This window comes from Manis javanica, chromosome 15, assembly GCF_040802235.1.
Source record: "Manis javanica isolate MJ-LG chromosome 15, MJ_LKY, whole genome shotgun sequence".
Taxonomy (NCBI): domain Eukaryota; kingdom Metazoa; phylum Chordata; class Mammalia; order Pholidota; family Manidae; genus Manis; species Manis javanica.
In genome coordinates this window covers 59,615,730-59,636,873 of record NC_133170.1, presented here as the reverse complement: position 1 = coordinate 59,636,873, position 21,144 = coordinate 59,615,730, and the positions used below count along the sequence as shown (strand labels likewise).

General features: G+C 51.1%; 2 protein-coding genes across 4 annotated transcripts in view; one reads left to right on the top strand and one right to left on the bottom strand.

Annotated features, from left to right (window-relative positions):
• Nucleotides 1-9,184, top strand: part of PLCD1 (phospholipase C delta 1) — an 18,905-nt gene extending 9,721 nt beyond the window's left edge. For 2 of the 3 annotated variants that reach the window (XM_017646901.3, XM_017646899.3), the window contains exons 3-15: nt 1,490-1,718; nt 5,288-5,417; nt 5,491-5,722; nt 6,202-6,403; nt 6,508-6,652; nt 6,723-6,872; nt 6,978-7,136; nt 7,358-7,517; nt 7,622-7,738; nt 8,078-8,256; nt 8,359-8,491; nt 8,568-8,717; nt 8,848-9,184. In XM_017646901.3, the coding sequence (XP_017502390.3) occupies nt 1,490-1,718; nt 5,288-5,417; nt 5,491-5,722; nt 6,202-6,403; nt 6,508-6,652; nt 6,723-6,872; nt 6,978-7,136; nt 7,358-7,517; nt 7,622-7,738; nt 8,078-8,256; nt 8,359-8,491; nt 8,568-8,717; nt 8,848-8,933 (2,072 nt within the window). In that variant the 3' untranslated portion in view covers nt 8,934-9,184. The remainder of the gene's footprint in view (nt 1-1,489; nt 1,719-5,287; nt 5,418-5,490; nt 5,723-6,201; nt 6,404-6,507; nt 6,653-6,722; nt 6,873-6,977; nt 7,137-7,357; nt 7,518-7,621; nt 7,739-8,077; nt 8,257-8,358; nt 8,492-8,567; nt 8,718-8,847) is intronic. The other variant, XM_017646900.3, reaches the window with a different exon arrangement.
• The window catches only part of VILL (villin like), a 26,242-nt gene continuing 14,278 nt past the window's right edge, over nt 9,181-21,144 (bottom strand). Inside the window, 15 exon segments of the mRNA XM_073222406.1 lie at nt 9,181-9,680; nt 9,683-9,737; nt 9,972-10,201; nt 10,296-10,446; nt 10,606-10,726; nt 10,728-10,821; nt 10,909-10,950; nt 10,953-11,041; nt 11,886-11,910; nt 11,913-11,997; nt 12,601-12,687; nt 13,226-13,257; nt 13,260-13,407; nt 13,479-13,613; nt 14,649-14,654. Of these exon segments, the coding sequence (XP_073078507.1) occupies nt 9,181-9,680; nt 9,683-9,737; nt 9,972-10,201; nt 10,296-10,446; nt 10,606-10,726; nt 10,728-10,821; nt 10,909-10,950; nt 10,953-11,041; nt 11,886-11,910; nt 11,913-11,997; nt 12,601-12,687; nt 13,226-13,257; nt 13,260-13,407; nt 13,479-13,613; nt 14,649-14,654 (1,800 nt within the window).

The following is a 21,144-nucleotide window of genomic DNA, read 5'->3' as shown; positions in this document are numbered from 1 at the left end:
TTGTACATATGCATGGTTCCCTTTGTGCGCCCAGCACTTGGTGGGGGTGGGTGGGGCAGACACACGAGCAGGAGACCCGGGCTGCTGAGATGAGACCCTCAAACTGGGACAGATATGAGCACAGGGTGGGAGGAGCAATCAGGCCCGGGACCCGGTGTGAGCAAAGGTGCAGAGGTGAGACTGCCAAGGGGCCTGAGCAAGGGGCCTGCACCCTGACAGGAGGGGCTGCAGGCCTGGCAGATCTGGGGTCAGCCTTCCCTGTGCAGAGTGTGGTGGAAGAGGCCCCCTTCCATGCCAGCTCTTGAGCTGAGCTGCTCTTGGCTGCCTCCCTTCTCGGGGTGAGCAGTAAGCCTGTGTCCTCAACTCTGCCCTCAGGGAAACTGAGGCCAGGTGAGGAGGAGCAGAGCAGCCCCACCAGTTCCCATCCTCTGCTTCCCGCTTCCTACATCTGCGTGATCTACATCTCCCTACCCCACCAGCTCTGGTTCCCAGCGCCAGACAAGGCATTATCAGCAGTGAAGGCCTCTGGCTCTCTCTCTGCCGGTGGTGGTGCTGGCCCAGGAGCAGCACAGCCCAGGCCTCCTGTGTTCCCTCCAGCCTGGCTCAGCAGCAGCTGGAGTGGGGCTAGTGGGGCACAGGAGACTGTGGGTTGGGGGATTAAGCAGGGATGTCCCCTGAACCCCAGATAGCCCAGGGCTCATGTGTCCCACCCCTCAGAGCCTGCTGCCTGGGGGACATGTGCCACACTGATGGCACCTGTAGGTGGTTAGGAGGCTCCTGGGTACTCAGGGTGCAGGGAGGCACCTTAAGGTGTGGGCTTTCAGCTAAAGCTAGTCTAGGACCCAGGGCAGATAAATGTGATGGCTCAGGGCAGGGGCGGGCAAGGGCAGAGACTGGACCCTAATGCTGGGAGGCCCAACCTGAGCCAGCTGGTGGGCCTGGCTCCCAGGCAGGCCAGGGAGGGCACTGGGGGTACACAGGGTGTTGCCACTCCCTGAACATGGGAAGCTGTCTTCCATACCAGCAACACCAAGACAGCTACTGAGTGGTCAGGAGAGGGGCCGCAAATGCTCCCATGGCTATCTGAGGGGAGGACAGGTGCAATGCCAGGTACTGTCAGGAGAGCTGTGGCCTCTGTTACAGACCCCAGGCTGCAGAATGCTCTCTCCCCATCTCTAAGAGCCCCGTCCCATCCCCGTCCTCTCCCAGGCCCTGCTCCCAGCACAGAAAGGTGGCCTGCGTCCTGGAGTTGTCTCTTGGTCTCCCCCAGTGTATTTCCACCTGCTCGCTATAGCTGTGCCTCATGATCCTTCTCCCACTCTCTGTTCTTCCTTTTTGCCCTGTGCCCTGCCCTCTCCTTTCTCTCTGGACCAAGGCCTGAACTTCAGCCCTGGCTCTGCGTCTCCAAGCTTGGCCCCCCCATCACTGTGGCCTCAGCCATGTTGAGGGCACAGGCCTCATGGCTCTCTGCCCTGTTCCCCTCCTGCAGTCTCCATCGAGGACATTCAGGAGGTGCGGGTGGGGCACCGCACGGAGGGCCTGGAGAAGTTTGCCCGTGATGTGCCCGAGGACCGCTGCTTCTCCATCATCTTTAAGGACCAGCGCAGCCCACTAGACCTCATCGCCTCCTCACCAGCTGACATGCAGCACTGGGTGCAGGGCCTGCGCAAGATCATCCAGCACTCGGGCTCCATGGACCAGCGGCAGAAACTGCAGCAGTATCCTTTGGTGGCCATGGGTCCGGGCCCAGCCCATGGACACTGGCTGTGGTCGTCTCTGGGACAACCTGGGTATGGAAGATACCCAGCTCCAGCTAGCCCACCAAAACAGTGTAGAACATTGCTTAAGGTGTTAAGGGTGCTTAAACAACAGAACTTAATTTTCCCATAGTCCCGGAGGCTGGAAGCCAGAGCAGGGGTTCTGGGAGGGCCCACTTCCTGGCCTGCAGATGGCTGCCTTCCAGCTGTATCCTCACATGGCAAGAGAAAGAGGGAACAGCCCAGTGCATAGCTGTTTCACAATTTATCCATTCTGCATTAGATGGACTTTTGGGTTTCTACTCTGGGGCTTTTACAAATAATGCTGCTATGAACAAGTGTGTGAAAGGTTTTGTGTGGACATGTTCCATTTCTTCTATGTGTGTGTGTACATATATACCTAGAATTTGTGAGTCATATGGGAACTGTATATTTAGCCTTTTGAGGAACTGGCACATTGTTTTCCAAAGAGGAAACTTACATTCCCACCAGCTGTGTATGAGGGTTCGATTTTTCACATCTTCACTAACACTTGTTATTGTTATTTTTATAGCTACCCTTGTGAATTTGAAGTTGCAGCTCAGTTTGCTTTTGATTTGCATTCCCTTGATGGCTGATGATGTTGAATATCTTTACAAGTGTTTATTGGCCTTTGGATGTCTTCTTTGGAGAAGAATGTCTATTCAGATCTTTTGCCCATTCTTCTTGTTGCTAAATTCTTTTTTTAAGTGGATCTATTTATTTTAGTTTTTATTTCTAACTGTGGTAAAATATGACATAAGATTTGGCATCATAACCATTTTAGTAGTTCTAAATACATTCATGTTATTGTGCACCCAATCTCTAAAACAGAAACACTCCATACCCATAACAACTTCTCATTCTCCACCTTCCTCCCTCAGCCCCTGGTGATCAACATTCTACTTTCTGTCTCTGAATGTGACTACTTTAGGGACCTAATGTAAGTGCAGTCATCTTTTTTATGACTGGCTTATTTTACTCAGCTAATGTCCTCAAGGTTCATGTTATAGCAGATATCAGAATCTCCTTCCTTTTTAAGGCTGAACAATTTTCCATTGTATGCATCTACCATATTTTGTTTACTCATTCATCCATTAATGGACACTTGGGTTGCTTCCATCTTTTGTCTATTGTGAATCATGCTGCTGTGAACATGGGTGTACAAATATCTCTTTGAATCCTTGCTTCCAATTCTTATGAGTATATACCCAGACATGGAATTGCCAGATCATATAGTAACTCTTTCAGTTTTCTGAGGAAAGACCATACTGTTTTCCATAGCATCTGTACCATTTTATACTCCTACCAGCAGTGCACAAGGGTTCCAATTTCTCTACATCCTAACAAACACTTGTTACTTTGTTTTTTTTTTATAGGGATCTTATTGTGATCTTACTTGACTTGCATTTCCCTAATGGTTAATGTTGAACATTTTTAAATGTGATTTCATAAATCTTCTCTAAAGAAATGTCTATTCAGATCCCCGGCCCATTTTTTAATTGGGTTGTCTTTTTATTCTTTTTATTATTGATTTGTAAGAGTTATTTACATGTTCTAGATACATGTCTCTTATCAGATATATGCTTTGCAAGTAATTTCTTCCATTCTTTCTTGATGGTATACTTTGAAGCACAAAAGATTTTAGTTTTCGTGAAATCTTTTTACTTTTTGCTTCTGTTGTTTTGTGTTTTTTGATGTCATATCTAAGAAGGTTTTCCCTAACCCAAAGTCATAAACATTTACTCTTATGTTTTCTTCTTAGAGTTTCAGTTTTAGCTCTTACACTTAGGTCTTTGATAGACTTTGAGTTAGTTTTTGTGTATGAGTGATATGGGAATCCAACTTCAATTTTTGCATGTAGATCTGTAAATATGCTGCTCAGACCTTGAGATCATCAAGCCATTTCAGCCTGTGGAATAGCATTCAGTATGGGGACCTCATGCTTAGTTAGACCACTCTGAAGGTGTCTTTTTATCATCTGGAATTCTGCCATAATTACTTTTTTCTTGTATTTATTTATTTTTCCTAAAACATGGGTATGTTATAGTGAAGTTTTAAAGATCCACAAAATCAACCTCCTCCAGAAACTGCCGGAATTTTGATGCTTCCCTATTTCTTTCCTGCACTATTTGCCTAATGATGCATTTGCCGAAATAGGGGAGGTCATGTACATTTGTATCCATTTTCTGTGTAACATTATGTCATATATGTCATAATCATTTCCCTGGGTTGGTATAGTTTCCATAAACAGCGTTAATGACTGTACAATATTCCACTGGATGGATGCATTGTAAATTAGTAAGCCATTCTTTTAGTGCTGGATATTTACTTTGAGTCTTTCACTACTGTAAATAACATTGCAAATAACTATGTTCATAAAACCTTTCAGTATTGAGGACTATTTCCTTACCAACAGATTCCTACAAGTAGAATTACTGAGTCAAATGATGTAACAGTTTGAAGCTTTAGCTATTCCTGTATCACTTTCCTAAGGGTTGTACCCATTTACTGTGCCCAAGTGATGGATGAGTGTCCATTTCACCTCACTCTTACTAGCACTTTTTAAATTGCTAATTTTATAGTTTAAGAAATTGCACCCTTTTCAAATTCTTAATATCCTTGATTACTAATAATATTTCCAAAAGGTCAGTTTATTTCTCATTTGGTTATTAGGGTCATCATAGTTTTCTTTTAAATTAATTGTTCAAAGTCTCTGCTGCAAATGCTTCCTCCTGTCAGTCAGCTGAACAACTATTTTTTCTTAACTTAACCCTCACAATTTTTTTAAGTTCATATAACCTCAATTATGTCATTGCGTTCTTTGTGATTTCTTCTAATAACCTGCTATCATTTGTGTTTGTTTTCACTGTCTTTGTTCTACAGTTTTCTAATTTCTGGAATGTCCTGTGGTGCTCCACCTTCTCTGGTTCTCAAGGTCAAGCCTGAGGAGAGAGGGAAGCGAGGAGTGGGGGCCTAACTGCTCCAATCACGACGTGATCTGGGCTGGGTTTTTGCAAGTGATGTCCTCACCTGTCTGATCTGTGGCTTTGAAATCTGCTGTTTCCTATAAAACAAGCCTCAAGTACTTTAGTCAAGTTAGCTAACAATTATATATTGAAAAACAGAAGGACACACTTCGCAATGTTAACATACTTATCCCCGGGAGACAGGACTAGGGGGATTTGTTTGTTCACTTTTCTGCATTTTCTAAATTGTCTACAGTGAACCCTTTTATAGTGAGAAAAGAAGTGACTTTAGAAATCCCACAGGGTTCAAAGACAGCAAATAGGAAAAAGACCCCTTAATAGGATGTAGCATTTCCTCCAAAAAGACCACCGACCGGTCTTGTCCCTGGAATACAGATGTGCACTAAGTCAGGCCTGCAGGGAGCAGTGTCTGCAGGTGGGCTTGGTCCACCTGGGCCCAGGAGTTGGCACTGATCTTGACATGTGACCCCTGGGGCCTCGGGGTACTGGGGCTTCTGGGTTCTTTCCTTACTTCTTGCTCAGCTGGATTCACTCTTGCTTGCGAAAAGCTGACAAAAACAAGGACAATAAGATGAGCTTCAAGGAGCTGCAGAACTTCCTGAAAGAGCTCAACATCCAGGTGGATGACAGCTACGCGCGGAAGATCTTCAGGGTGAGGCATGGGTCTGTGGGGTCCTTGACCCCAGTCAGGGGCATTTTCTGAGCCTTGCCACCTGGCTTGGCAGGAATGTGACCACTCCCAGACAGACTCCCTGGAGGATGAGGAGATTGAGGCTTTCTACAAGATGCTCACCAAGCGGGCGGAGATTGACCACACCTTTGCGGAGGCAGCGGGCTCGGGGGAGACCCTGTCGGTGGATCAGTTAGTGACGTTCCTGAAGCACCAACAGCGGGAGGAGGCAGCAGGGCCTGCGCTGGCCCTGTCCCTCATTGAGCGCTATGAGCCCAGCGAGACTGGTGAGGGCCTGGCCAGGGCCTGCTGTCCTAGGGCTATACCGGGCAGAGAGAGCCTTGGGGAGACCAGCCCGAGAGAAGGTAGCTGGAGGGGAGCTGGGTGCCTCAGCCAGCACTGGGGCCCCTGGCCAGGATTTGCCTGCCCCATGCAAGCAGGGCTCCAGTACCCCCACCCCTCCCTTGGTCCCGTCTTCAGAGGGTTTTGAGGTTCCCTCCTCCAAGAAATAGGGAGGCTGGGGACGCAGACACTTTACTTGCTTCCTTGTTTGTGCCCATCCTGGGCCCAACTTGTGTGAAGAAGAGGGCCCGGCAGAGAAGCAGGGCCCCTATTCTCAGAGGAGGACATGAGGTCCTCCTTCAGAGGTCCTCACCCGGGGGAATCAGTCTTAAGGGAGGCCCCTTCCACGGGGCACCCAGGGCCAGCTTGGGGCGAGGAGGCAGGGGCGGTGGGGGCTTGCCTCCTTCATTATCCTCCCCCTCAGCCAAGGCGCGGCGGCAGATGACTAAGGACGGCTTCCTCATGTACCTGCTGTCGGCCGACGGCAGCGCCTTCAGCGTGGCGCACCGGCGGGTCTACCAGGACATGGACCAGCCGCTCAGCCACTACCTGGTGTCCTCGTCCCACAACACCTACCTGCTGGAGGACCAGCTCACCGGGCCCAGCAGCACAGAAGCCTACATCCGGTGGGGCGGGACTCAGGCATCTGGGGTTCCGACAGGCGGAACTGGGGTGGGACCCGGGGAGGAGGAGGGCGGGGACCGGGGGTCTAGCCGCTACCCGCCCGCAGGGCGCTGTGCAAAGGCTGCCGCTGCCTGGAGCTGGACTGCTGGGACGGGCCCAGCCAGGAGCCGGTCATCTACCACGGCTATACCTTCACCTCCAAGATCCTCTTGTGCGACGTGCTCAGGGCCATCCGAGACTACGCCTTCAAGGTGGGCGTGACCCCGGGGGCAAGGAGGGCTGGGCGGGGCGGCCACCTCCTAACTGCCCTTGGGCCTCCAGGCATCCCCCTACCCTGTCATCCTGTCGCTGGAGAACCACTGCAGCCTGGAGCAGCAGCGCGTGATGGCGCGGCACCTGCACGCCATCCTGGGCCCGATGCTACTGGGCCAACCGCTGGACGGGGCCACCGCCAGCCTGCCCTCCCCAGAGGTGCGAGGTGGGGAGGGGGCCCAGAGAAGAGAGCATGTGGACTGGCCGGGAGGGCACCGGCGTCTTGACCAGCTGGCACCCCCCCTCGTCCCCCCCGCCCCGTAGCAACTGAAGGGGAAGATCTTGCTGAAGGGGAAGAAGCTTGGGGGGCTCCTGCCCCCGGGAGGGGAAAGTGGCCCTGAGGCCATCGTCGTGTCGGACGAGGACGAGGCTGCTGAGATGGAGGACGAGGCAGTGAGGAGCCGCGTGCCACGCGAGCCCAGGGTTCGAGGGGGCACTGTGGGTGGGGAGGGGCAGCCCAGGCCCTCCCGTCCCTCAGTGGGGTGCTGGCCCTGCCTTAGTTCTCTGTGGTTGCCACTCAGACTTTCCGCCCCGCTCTCTCTGTCTGTCTTCCCACCTCTGTCTCTGCGCCTGGGTTGCTGGCTCTCTCAGTGCTCACCTGCCTCGGCCTCTGAATCTAACCCGGGCCTCCCCATGGCCCCCAGGAGGACAAGCTCAGGCTAGTGCAGGAGCTCTCCGATATGGTCATTTACTGCAAGAGTGTCCACTTTCGGGGCTTCGCTGGACCCGGCACCCCAGGCCAGGCTTTCTATGAGATGGCGTCCTTCTCCGAGAACCGTGCCCTCCGGCTGCTGCAAGAATCAGGTGAGCAGCTGTGTACTCTGAGGGAGCTGTCCCCTGGGCTGCTCCTAGACACACTGGGGCAGGGGCTCGGGCTCACCCGGAGGTGTCCACCTCTGACCCCTCAGGAAACAGCTTTGTCCGCCACAACGTGAATCACCTGAGCAGGATCTACCCAGCTGGATGGAGGACCGACTCCTCCAACTACAGCCCCGTGGAGATGTGGAATGGAGGCTGCCAGATCGGTAAGGGCTGCCTGGGGCTGGGAGGAAGCCTGGTGTGGTTTCAGCCTGGAGCCCCTGGGGACCCAAGCAAGGCCTGGTAATCTCAGTTTGGAAATGTCTCTCCACCGGCACGTCACAGGGTCTGAAATCCCATCCTCAGCACACCAGTCCTCTGAATTATGGCGAGGAATGTGAGGTTGGTGTCGTGGATCATTAGGGTGGCAGGAGGCCAAAAGTGGAATGATGCTAGACTCTGCTTCCCTCACCTTGTGCCTCTGAGCCTCAGTGTGCCCTGAGCAGGCTGGGCCCTGGGCCCCTGAGGCCAGCCCACAGCCTGTGACTGCTCTGCTCTGTCTATAGTGGCCCTGAATTTCCAGACACCTGGGCCAGAGATGGACGTGTACCATGGCCGCTTCCAGGACAATGGGGCCTGTGGATACGTGCTGAAGCCTGCCTTCCTGCGAGACCCCAATTCCACCTTCAACTCTCGTGTCCTGGCGCAGGGGCCCTGGTGGACTCGGAAGCGGCTCAGTGTCAGGGTATAACCAGCCACAGGAGGGACGGGAATCCCGGGGCCTCCCTTCCCTCTCACTACTATTCCTGAACTCTTACTGCCCTAATTATCCCCTGCCTTTCCTCAGGTCATCTCAGGGCAGCAACTGCCAAAAGTCAACAAGAATAAGAATTCGATTGTGGACCCCAAAGTGACGGTGGAGATCCACGGCGTGGGCCGGGACATGGCCAGCCGCCAGACCGCTGTAGTCACCAATAATGGTATGCGCTGAGCCTTGGCAGGGCCCAGCTGCTGGGGCTGGTGTCCGTGCTGTCGACATGGTGCCTGTACCCCTAGGCTTCAACCCGTGGTGGGACACGGAGTTTGAGTTTGAGGTGCTCGTGCCTGAGCTTGCCCTCGTGCGCTTCCTGGTGGAGGATTATGACGCCTCCTCCAAGAATGACTTCATCGGCCAGAGCACCATCCCCTTCTGCAGTCTCAAGCAGGGTGAGTGAGTGTCCAGGGGAGCAGACAGCAAGGCGGGGGTCGGGGCTTGGTGACCCACAGGCTGGGGCCGGCTGCCTCTGGAGTGACCTGAGTGCCCCCTGTGTACTCCTTCCCACCCCCTGCCTGCCAGGGTACCGCCACATCCACCTCTTGTCCAAGACGGGGGACCAGCACCCATCCGCCACCCTCTTTGTGAAGGTGTCCCTTCAGGACTAGACATGAGGAGTCTGGCGGGGCAGACCTCATCCACGGCTGGGGGCAGGGCTGCAGGGGCTGTTCCCAGCCTCACCCAGAGCATGAGATCTCACCCTGCCGTCAGCACCAACATGCCTGTGCTGCTGCCTCTCCCAGGAGCTGGTCCAGTCCCTGGAGCTGCCCTCCATTCCGTTAGGAACAGCACTGTAGCCCTCTCTGCCATCTGACTGGCCCTAGGTCGAGGGCTTTTATAAAAATCAATCAAAGACTAAGCCCGTGGTCTCTTTACCTGGATGTCAGAAAATCCCTGAGGAGCATGTGTGCACGTCCCAGTGCGCTGGAGCCCCCACACCTCACCCCATCCTCCCCACACCCCCACCAGAGTGATGGAATTGTCCATCCCCTTGGGCAGGCGGGACCAGCAAGAAACAAACCCCTCTGTGGAGAAAGGCTGAGAGCTCAGTCCTTCTCTGGGGTGTCGCAGATGCCCCCTCCGGCCCCAGTGGCCCTGTCCCCCAGTGGTGGGCCTCTGAGTAGTCCAGATTAGAAGGCCCGCACACACCTTGTGAGGGCCACAGGCTTTTACTGACAAGGCGGTGCTGGTGACCCTGGCCCTTCTGAGCAGGGCCGGCAGGTGGGGGCTCCTCAGGGGCTCAGGTATGTGTGGGTAGGCCCTCACAGGGATCGTGGCTCTGTGGGGGCCCTGGCAGGGCCAGAAGAAGCCAAGCTGCCTTTTCTCCCACTGTTGCTTCCACTTGGCCATACTGTGAATTCCTCCTTGGACTTCCCTAAGATACCTTGGAAGTCAGAGTCTGAGAGAGATACCTGGGGACAGGAGGGCAAGGGAAGGGTGTCCTCTGAACCCAGAATCCTGCTCCACCCACCCAGAGGTGTCATCCCAGGGCTCAAGTCTCCCACATCTCTACCTATCACCCCATCTGGGCCACCGCCCTGGCAGCCTGCCCACTGCCCACCATCAGTGGGTCATGCTCCAGGCACCTACAACTCATTTTTATGTGCATCAGCACTGGGGCAGGGAGTGGCCGGAGTCTTGGGCACCCACCTCCTGTGGGCCGGTTCCACACCCTCCAGCAGGTCCTCCTCGGCCTGGTGCATCAGCTGTTCCTGGGGCAGGCCCCTCATGTCCACAGACCTGGGGCTGCTGGGGCCCGGCTCCAGCTGGGTCTCAGAACTGTGCTGGGAGCCCTTGGTGGCCTGTAGGGTCAAGGGGCCTGCCCTGCCATGGCTTGGCCATTGGGATGTTGTTGACTTACTTTCCAGCGAAGGGACTTAGGCTGGAGAAGATGAGGGACAGGCTCCTACAGGGAGGCCACACTGAGGCCCACTGACCCTCTTGCTGGAACTGCAGCTGCTGCCACCTACCAGGGTCTGGCTCCTTCCCTGTCTGTTCTGCCCATCTGGGCTGGGCCAACTGAGCCCAGACCCCAGGGGAGGCCCAGGAGGCCCCAGTACTCATTGCGGTTATCTCAGCTCCCAGGCTGGCCTCCACCACCACCTCATAGGACTGGTTGTTCTGGAAATGAGGGCGGGGATGGGATGGGACTCGGGAGGGGGCCTGAGGACAAGACCTGGCCACTCCCCGCCACACTGGAGGCCCCCAGACAGGGCCGGGCCTCCTCAGTCTGCCTGGGGCAGGCCCCTCTCCCCAGGTTAGGATGGGTTGGGGGATTCAGACCTCACTCACAGTCCACTTGTAGGGGTCCCAGTTGAGGAGGCATCTGGTGAAGGTGGGAGGCTCGTGGTCCTGCCTGACCAGCACATTGGGCGTAGCTATGCTTCTCCGGCTGGATGGGGGTCTGCAGGTACTCCTGGCCCCAGGCTATCACCTCCTTCTTCCACACACTTACAGCTTCCCTGAGCCACAGGAAGACCTGGCCACCCCCGCCCCCTCCACACACCTCTCAGCCAGTGAGACACACCCGGCAGCCAGCCACCATGGCCACATACTCCAACACACTGCCAGCTGCCCAGTAACATGACATGTCCAGTAACAAAACATACTTGTCCAGGTCCTCTTAAAGAGCACCACCTCCGTGGGGACCAGGTAGCCCTACTGGCTGAAGCACTCAAACAGTCATGGCTGGGAGCTGGTGACATCCTCAGGGATCCTGGCCAGGGCGGCAGCAAGGCAGTGAGGGGGGCAGAGGGCCTGTGCCTCTCACCAGCCTGGGCCGCAAGCCCTCACTGAGGGCCCTCAGCCGGGGGGGAGCAACTTCTGTGGGAGCAGGAGGCATGGGCCTCCTCTGAGCTCGCCTTGCCCCTGACTTGTGCCAGGAGAGCCCAGACACTCCTGGGGTCCAGAGCCCCGCCTGTCAGTGGGGACAGATTAGGCCATCTGTCTATCTACAGTCAGCTGCAGCACAAGCTGCCCCAGGTGTTTTCCCAGGGATGGGTCCTGCGAAGGGGTTGTCTGGCTTAGGGGAAGAGCCTGGACACCTAGCCCTCCCCAGGAGAGAGGAGCCGCAGGTCCCACCCACTTCGGGCCCAAGGTGCGAGGACAGAAGCAAGGCTGAGGGCCTTGGCAGAGTGCAGGGCACTGAGCAGGCCCCCAGACACATGCCACACTGGGGCTCACTGCATACCCTTGTCCCTTTACCCACCTCCCACTGTTCATGCCCGTGCCACACATCATATTTCACCACACACATCTGCACCCTGGTACCCATGACCCCTGGGGACTGTGGGCTTGGGGAATGGCACCTTGCCCTCTGCCCTCCAGAGGGTCCAGTACTGGGATGAGCAGGGAGCACCTTTGGCCAGCAGAGGGCGCCACCACCCCACTCTCGGGGCATCTTCCTGACCAAGTTACCCAGATTTTGGAGCTGCCCCCAGAGGGGCAGCTGGCTGGGAGCCCAGAGTCCTCAGGGCTACTGTGGCCTTTCAAGCTCTCTTTGTGACCCTCTGGGCTCTGTTTCCTCCTCTGTGTAAGAACACCCTCCTTCCACCCATCACCTCCTGTCGCTGGGGTAGGGAGCTGGTCCCCGAGGGCCTCTGAGAGGCAAGGAGGTGCTTGACCCTCCACCGCGGTTCCTTTGTTCTTCCCAGAGATGACAGAGAACACCATTTACACCACCGCATGCTGGTCACCCTGCAACCCTGGCAGGCAAAGAGCTGGGTCAGATCCTACACGGAAGGGGTCCTCCCCTCCAGCCCCACATTCCTAACTCCCAGGGGCCCATGGGGGTGCAGGCCTGGGTCACAGGAGGCCTGGGCTGGTGGTGGACACACATGAGCAAGGGATCTCCCTTCCCGCCTCCCGGGACTGAGACCCTCTCCAGGTGGCATCCTATCCCTAACATGACATAGGGACCCCCAGGCTTGGGGATCATTTATGGTTTATGCTGAAGGTCACAGAAAACTGGTGAAACTGGGCTAGGTGTCCTTTCCCCAAGAGACTTGGGAAGGGACATGCTTCTTGCTTGAGGCAGGAAGGAAGCGAGGTGGCCTAGGCAGAGCCTGGCTCTGACCCTTGGACTCCCAGGTCCATCTGTTACTTTGTCACTTCCCCCCAGATTCCAGAAGGGATGCCGTGGCCTCTCCCCCCACAAACCCCTGCCCCAGCTTATCTGACACTGGACATGAAGTCTGCATCTCCTGGAGAGTGGGCCCATCCCTGGCCTGGCACCACTGCCCCAGGCGTGAGGCAAGCGGTCAGGGCTGAGGGTACTGTCGCAAGCCAGAGGTAGCAGATGCCAGCTGTGACCAGCAAGATGATGCCACTGGAGTTGGTCTCAGTATTGTAGCTGTCGGTGCCCTGTACGTGAGGAGCCATATGGTGGATACTAGCTGCTCCTCCCCACTGTGTCCAGTGCTGCCCTACAAGAGCGTCTGGACTCAGGCTGGGCAAGCACTCCTGGGAGCTGCCACCCCGTCCCAGAGGACAAACTGCTTCGAGGTACAGGAACCCTCACTTGAAGCCACCAATTTCCTGGACATTCTGAGTGTGGAGTATGAGGGCCCCTTCAGTCAAGGAGAGGGAACCAATCCCTTTCTAAGTGGACACCTTGTCCCATCTCTGAGGGTATCAGGGCATGGTTCCTCTAGACCTTGAAGGTGGAAAATGGAGACCAGCTGCCTGTGTTTGACCCCCGGCAAGGCCCTAGCTCCCTTTCAATTCAGCCTCCTCACCCGTGTTCCTGATTTGTGGCTGGTTCTAGGGACAGGGAAAAGACACTCCGCAGGGGTTACCTGTGGACCTGCTGGGCCACGGACAAGCACCAGGAGACTGCAGGTGGTTAGCTGGACCCCTGGAGAAGCCAGTGAGGCTGTGACCCCAGTGGCAGGGACCTTACCCAAGAGACCACCAGCTGGCCCTGGAGAATGCAAGGAAGTGAGGGGGCTCGCTGCCCGTGGTAACATGACCCTGCCCCAGCGCTTCATGGCACAGGAGGCCCAGCTCCTCAGCACTGCAGTTCAGGCCCGTGATCTCCTGTGCGGTGGCCCTGCAGGTGGGGGTGGTGAGGGCCAGGTGCAGCTCTTAGATCCCATTCTCAGATCTTCAGCTCTGGGGCTTGAAGGTGCCCACCACTCCTTCAGGTGGCGCACTTGCTACAGGTACAGGATGTACTGGATGCAGCTCATCTTCTGATATGTGTAGAGGATAAGGTAGCAGTTACCTGTACATAACTGATTATGATGCCCGGGGTCCATGGGCTGCCTTCATAAGTCCTCGAACCACACCTGGAGCACAGAGGACCAATGGGCACAGGTGGCTCTCCACCTGAACCAGCCTAGCCATGCTGTGCCCATCCAGAAAGCTCTCAGCATTGAGGTGGGCCTCATCTGTGCACTCAAGGGGCTTGCCCCAGCCCATGCCCCCTCTACGGTCTGTGCTGGGCTTGTGCAAAGATTTGCAGGTGATCCTTTCCCTCACAAACCCCTGGGACCCACAACTTGTGCTGGCCTGCTCTTAGCCAGGGCTCTGAATTGGCATGTGGTGCCTGGGACAAATAAATAGTGACTTCAGAGCTGCAGAGGCCACTTGAGCCCTGTCCCCCCATGCCCCGCCCACATCAGCCACAGACAGGTTAGGTGCAGACAGGTTGTGGCACAGAAGCAAGGCCTTGGGGCTCTTGGAAGACTTGACAGTGTGATTTCTTGTTCCTGAGCATAGGAACTTGGGCTCTGGAGCCAGGCAGACCCCGGTCACAGCCCAGGTCGCCTGTGTTGGTAGTGAGACCTTTCTGAGCTTCAGATGTTCCCACCTGTAAAGCGGGGTAACAGCACCCACCTCGACCCATAGAAGATTATGGGCCCACCCAGAACCTGACATCTGGCTCTGCGGAAGGCCTTCCCCAGACAGGGCTTCCAGAATCCTGCCTTTTACAGGAGAGGCGGACTCCAACCACAGAGCCACTGCACTTACCCAGCAGCCAGGCTCCGGGCTGCAGCCCTTTGCTGGCTGCCTGTCCCCTTGCCTGCTGGCAGGGAACTCCCTGCCTTGGTGCTTGTACCTGGCGGCAGAGCCCACCTTCCTTTCTTGCTGCCTCTCTGTTGTCTGGTCTCGCACTGTCTCCCTGGGTGCCTGTCCCTCCCTGTGCCCCCATCCCTCCCTGCTCTTCATCCCCACCATGTCTCCTCCCTTCTTTCTCTGTCTCCACCTTGTCTGTCTCCCTGTTACCCCATCCTTCCCCCCTTGCCTTGCTAACAGCCTCTGGCCATCTGTATTAGGGCAAATGCAGGAAGAAACCTTGGAGAAATGGTATTTTCTCTGACCTCAACCTGCCTTGAGAACTAGAACCCCTCACAGTCCATTCTGTTCCCAGTATCTCACAGTATCCCCATACCGGACTTGGGGCCACAAGTTTTTTTTTTTTTGGCTTTATTTATTTATTTTGGTATCATTAGTCTACAATTACATGAAGAAGATTATGTTTACTAGGCTCCCCCTTTCACCAAGTCCCCCCCACATACCCCTTCACAGTCACTGTCCATCAGCGTAGTAAGATGCTGTAGACTCACTACTTGTCTTCTCTGTGTTGCACAGCGCTCCCCGTGACCCACCCCCCACATTATACATGCTAATCGTAATACCCCCTTTCTTTTTCTCCACCCTTGTCCCTCCCTTCCCACCCATCCTTCCCAGTCACTTTCCCTTTGGTAACTGTTAGTCCCTTCTTGGGTTCTGTGAGTCTGCTGCTGTTTTGTTCCTTCAGTTTTCCTTTGTTCTTATACTCCACATGTGAGTGAAATCATTTGGTACTTGTCTTTCTCCGCCTGGCTTATTTCACTGAGTATAATCCCCTCTAGCTCCATCCATGTTGTTGCAAATGGTAGGATCTGTTTTTTTCTTATGGCTGAGTAGTATTCCATTGTGTATATGTACCACCTCTTCTTTATCCATTCATCTACTGATGGACATTTAGGTTGCTTCCATATCTTGGCTATTGTAAACAGTGCAGCAATAAACATAGGAGTGCATCTGTCTTTTTCAAACTGGAGTGCTGCATTCTTAGGGTAAATTCCTAGAAGTGGAATTCCTGGGTCAAATGGTATTTCTATTTTGAGCATTTTGAGGAACCTCCATACTGCTTTCCACAATGGGTAACTAATTTACATTCCCACCAGCAGTGTAAGAGGGTTCCCCTTTCTCCACAACCTCACCAACATTTGTTGTAGTTTGTCTTTTGGATGGTGGCAATCCTTACTGGTGTGAGGTGATATCTCATTGTGGTTTTAATTTACATTTCTCTAATGACAAGTGATGTGGAGCATCTTTTCATGTGTCTGTTGGGCATCTGAATTTCTTCTTCAGAGATATTCAGCTCCTCTGCCCATTTTTTAATTAGATTATTTGCTTTTTGTTTGTTGAGGTGTGTGAGCTCTTTATATATTTTGGATGTCAGCCCTTTATTGGATCTGTCATTTATGAATATATTCTCCCATACTGTAGGGTACCTTTTTGTTCTATTGATAGTGTCCTTTGCTGTACAGAAGCTTTTTAGCTTGATATAGTCCCACTTGTTCATTTTTGCCTTTGTTTCCCTTGCCTGGGGAGATATGTTCATGAAGAAGTCACTCATGTTAATGTCCATGAGATTTTTGCCTATGTTTTTTTCTAAGAGTTTTATGGTTTCATGACTTACATTCAGGTCTTTGATCCATTTCGAATTTACTTTTGTGTATATGGGGTTAGACAGTGATCCAGTTTCATTCTCTTACATGTAGCTGTCCAGTTTCGCCAGCACCATCTGTTGAAGAGACTGTCATTTCCCCATTGCATGTCCATGGCTTCTTTATCGTATATTAATTGGCCATATATGTTTGGGTTAATGTCTGGAGTCTATTCTGTTCCATTGGTCTGTAACTCTGTTCTTGTGCCAGTACCAAATTGTCTTGATTACTGTGGCTTTGTAGTAGAGCTTGAAGTTGGGGAGCGAGATCCCCCCCACTTTATTCTTCCTTTTCATGATTGCTTTGGCTATTCGGGGTCTTTGGTGTTTCCATATGAATTTTTGAATATTTGTTCCAGTTCATTGAAGAATGCTGTTCGTAATTTGATAGGGATTGCATCGAATCTGTATATTGCTTTGGGCAGGATGGCCATTTTGATGATATTAATTCTTCCAGGCCAGGAGCATGGGATGAGTTTCCATTTGTTAGTGACCTCTTTAATTTTAATTTCTCTTAAGAGTGTCTTGTAGTTTTCAGGGTATAGGTCTTTCACTTCCTTGGTTATGTTTATTCCTACGTATTTCATTCTTTTTGATGCAGTGGTGAATGGAATTGCCTTCTGATTTCTCTTTCTATTAGTTCATTGTTAGTGTATAGGAAAGCTACAGATTTTTGTGTGTTAATTTTTTATCCTGCAACTTTGCTGAATTCCAATATTAGTTCTAGTAGTTTTGCAGTGGAGTCTTTAGGGATTTTTATGTACAATATCATTTCATCTGCAAACAGTGACAGTTTGACTTCTTCTTTACCAGTCTGGATTCCTTGTATTTCTTTGTTTTGTCTAATTGCCATGGCTAGGATCTCCAGTACTAGGTTGAATAACAGTGGGGAGAGTGGGCATTCCTGTCTTATTCCTGATCTCAGAGGAAAAGCTTTCAGCTTCTCACTGTTCAGTATGATGTTGGCTGTGGGTTTATCATATATGGCCTTTATTATGTTGAGGTACTTACCCTCTGTGCCCATTTTGTTGAGAGTTTTTATCATGAATGGATGTTGAATTCCGTCGAATGCTTTTTCAGCATCTATGGGGATGATCATGTGGTTTTTGTCCTTTTTGTTGATGTGGTGGATGATGTTGATGGATTTTCGAATGTACCATCCTTGCATCCCTGGGATGAATCCCACTTGGTCATGGTATATGATCCTCTTGATGTATTTTTGAATTCGATTTGCTAATATTTTGTTGAGTATTTTTGCATCTACGTTCATCAGGGATATTGGTCTGTAGTTTTCTTTTTTGGTGGGGGTCTTTGCCTGGTTTTGGTATTAGAGTGATGCTAGCTTCATAGAATGTGTTTGGAAGAATTCCCTCCTCTTCTGTTTTTTGGAAAACTTTAAGGAGAATGGGTATTATGTCTTCTCTGTATGTCTGATAAAATTCTGAGGTGAATCCATCTGGCCCGGGGGTTTTGTTTCTTGGATAGTTTTTTGATTACTGCTTCAATTTCATTGCTGGTAATTGGTCTGTTTAGATTTTCTGTTTCTTTCTGGGTCAGTCTTGGAAGGTTGTATTTTTCTAGGAAGTTGTCCATTTCTCCTAGGTTTCCCAGCTTGTTAGCATATAGGTTTTCATAGTATTCTCTAATAATTCTTTGTATTTCTGTGGGGTCTGTCGTGATTTTTCCATTCTCGTTTCTGATTCTGTTGATGTGTGTTGACTCTCTTTTTCTCTTAATAAGTCTGGCTAGAGGCTTATCTATTTTGTTTATTTTCTCAAAGAACCAGCTCTTGGTTTCATTGATTTTTTTCTATTTTATTCTGTTTTATTCTTCTCAATTTTATTTATTTCTTCTCTGATCTTTATTATGTCCCTCTGTCTGCTGACCTTAGGCCTCATTTGTTCTTCTTTTTCCAATTTTGATAATTGTGACATTAGACTATTCATTTGGGATTGTTCTTCCTTCTTTAAATATGCCTGGATTGCTATATACTTTCCTCTTAAGACTGCTTTTGCTGCATCCCACAGAAGTTGGGGCTTTGTGTTGTTGCCATTTGTTTCCATATATTGCTGGATCTCCATTTTAATTTGGTCGTTGATCCATTGATTATTTAGGAGCATGTTGTTAAGCCTCCATGTGTTTATGAGCCCTTTTGCTTTCTTTGTACAATTTATTTCTAGTTTTATACCTTTGTGGTCTGAAAAGTTGGTTGGTAGGATTTCAATCTTTTGGAATTTACTGAGGCTCTTTTTGTGGCCTAGTATGTGGTCTATTCTGGAGAATGTTCCATGTGCACTTGAGAAGAATGTGTATCCTGTTGCTTTTGGATGTAGAGTTCTGTAGATGTCTATTAGGTCCATCTGTTCTAGTGTGTTGTTCAGTGCCTCTGTGTCCTTACTTATTTTCTGTCTGGTGGATCTGTCCTTTGGAGTGAATGGTGTGTTGAAGTCTCCCAAAATGAATGCATTGCAGTCTATTTCCTTCTTTAGTTCTGTTAGTATTTGTTTCACATATATTGGTGCTCCTATATTGGGTGCATATATGTTTATAATAGTTATATCCTCTTGTGGGACTGAGCCCTTTATCATTATGTAGTGTCCTTCTTTATCTCTTGTTATTTTCTTTGTTTTGAAGTCTATTTTGTCTGATACTAGTATTGCAACGCTTGCTTTTTTCTCCCTGTTGTTTGCATGAAATATCTTTTTCCATCCCTTGACTTTTAATCTGTGCATGTCTTTGGGTTTGAGGTGAGTCTCTTGTAAGCAGCATATAGATGGGTCTTGCTTTTTTATCCATTCTATTACTCTGTGTCTTTTGATTGATGCATTCAGTCCATTTACATTTAGGGTGATAATTGAAAGATATGTACTTATTGCCATTGCAGGCTTTAGATTTGTGGTTACCAAAGGTTCAAGGTTAGCTTCTTTACTACCTTACTGTCTAACTTAACTCACTTATTGAGCTGTTATAAATGCAGCCTGATGATTATTTCTCTCCCTTTTTATTCCTCCTCCTCCATTCTTCATATGTTGGGTGTTTTTTTCTGTGCTATTTTTAGGAGTGCTCTCATCTAGAGCAGTCCCTCTAAAATACCCTGTAGAGGTGGTTTGTGGGAGGCAAATTCCCTCAACTTTTGCTTGTCTGGGAATTGTTTAATCCCTCCTTCATATTTAAATGATAATCATGCTGGATACAGTATCCTTGGTTCAAGGCCCTTGTGTTTCATTGCATTAAATATATCATGCCATTCTCTTCTGGCCTGTAAGGTTTCTGTTGAGAGGTCTGATGATAGCCTGACGGGTTTTCCTTTGTAGGTGACCTTTTTTCTCTCTCTGGCTGCCTTTAATACCCTGTCCTTGTCCTTGATCTTTGCCATTTTAATTATTATGTGTCTTGGTGTTGTCCTCTTTGGGTCCTTTCTGTTGGGCGTTCTGTGTACTTCTGTAGTCTGAGCAACTATTTTCTCCCCCAGTTTGAGGAAGTTCTCAGCAATTATTTCTTCAAAGACACTTTCTATCCCTTTTTCTCCTCTCTTCTTCTTCTGGTACCCCTATAATGTGGATATTGTTCCTTTTGGATTGGTCACACAGTTCTCTTAATATTGTTTCATTCCTGGAGATCCTTTTATCTCTCTCTGTGTCAGCTTCTATGCGTTCCTGTTCTCTGGTTTCTATTCCATCAATGGCCTCTTGCATCTTATCCATTCTGCTTATAAATGCTTCCAGAGATTGTTTCACTTCTGTAATCTCCCTCCAGACATCATCCCTTAGCTCTTGTATATTTCTCTGCATCTCCATCAGCATGTTTATGAGTTTTATTTTGAATTCTTTTTCAGGAAGACTGGTTAGGCCTATCTCCTTCTCAGGTGTTGTCTCTGTGATTTTTGTCTGTCCCAGATTCTGCCTTTTCATGGCAATAGAGATAGATTGCGGAGTTGGGGTGAGTGATGGCTGGGAGAACGTCCCTTCTTGTTGGTTTGTGGCCTTCCTCTCCTTGGAGAACAGTGACCTCTAGCGGCTTATGCTGGGCAGCTGCACGCAGATGGGGCCTCTGATTCTTGCCCAGCCGCTATGGAGTTTAGCTCTGCAGTTGCTGTGAGCGTGGCCTGCCTCGGGCTGCTGCTCCGATATGGTGGAGCCACATTGGAGGGGAAATAGCTGGGAGGCTGTTTATCTCTGTGAAGGGCCTCCAAGCCACCCTGCTGCACAGGGGGTTAGGGTGCTCAGAGTTCCCTGGGATTCCCAGCTGCTGGGCTAAATGTCCTGGGACACTTCCGTCTGGTTTTGGGGTCCCTGTCCCTTTAAGACTTTCAAAAAGCACTCGCTTTTCTTTGTCCCTGGGGCGCTGGCTGCAGGGACCCACTCACAGGTCTTACTGTCCTGTTTTCCTAGTTTCCAGGACCCCACGCATGCACTGTGTCTGCGCTCCAGTGCGGAAGGCTAGGGCTGGGTGTTTAGCAGTCCTGGGCTCCCTCTCCCTCCCCGCTGTGACTCCTCTCCTCCCGCTGGGAGCTGGGGTGAGGGGTGCTTGGGTCCTGCCAGGCTGCAGCTTGTATCTTACCCCCTTCGCGAGGCACTGGGTTCTCGCAGGTGTGGATGTGGTCTGGCTGTTGTCCTGTGTCTTCTGGTCTCTCTTTTAGGAAGTGTTGTATTTGTTGTATTTTCAAAAATATATGTGGTTTTGGGAGGAGATTTCCGTTTCTCTACTCATGCCGCCATCTTCAGGGCCACTGTTTTTGTCCACATTTTATAGGTAAAAAACTGTTGCCCAAAGGAATTAAGGGCTCTGCCAAGCAGTTAGCCAACAAGTCAAGATGCAAACCTGCCCTCTGCAGTCTAAGAGGCCCCCAGTCCCTGCAGCCCCCAGAACACTGCTCTGAATCCAGACGGGTGCCTGACAGTATGTAACTGAGTGTTGGTGGTTGGGTGTGGGGGCCGTGATTGATTAGATGTGACTGTGTATCTGTGTTGTGTCCCTATGGGTTGATTGTTGTGTGTGACTGTGATCCTGTGTTGTAGAGTTGTGCAATTACATGCTTGTGGTTTTGTCCTTGGCTTTGAAGTGCAATTATAAGGTGTGAGTAGTGTGTATCATATGTG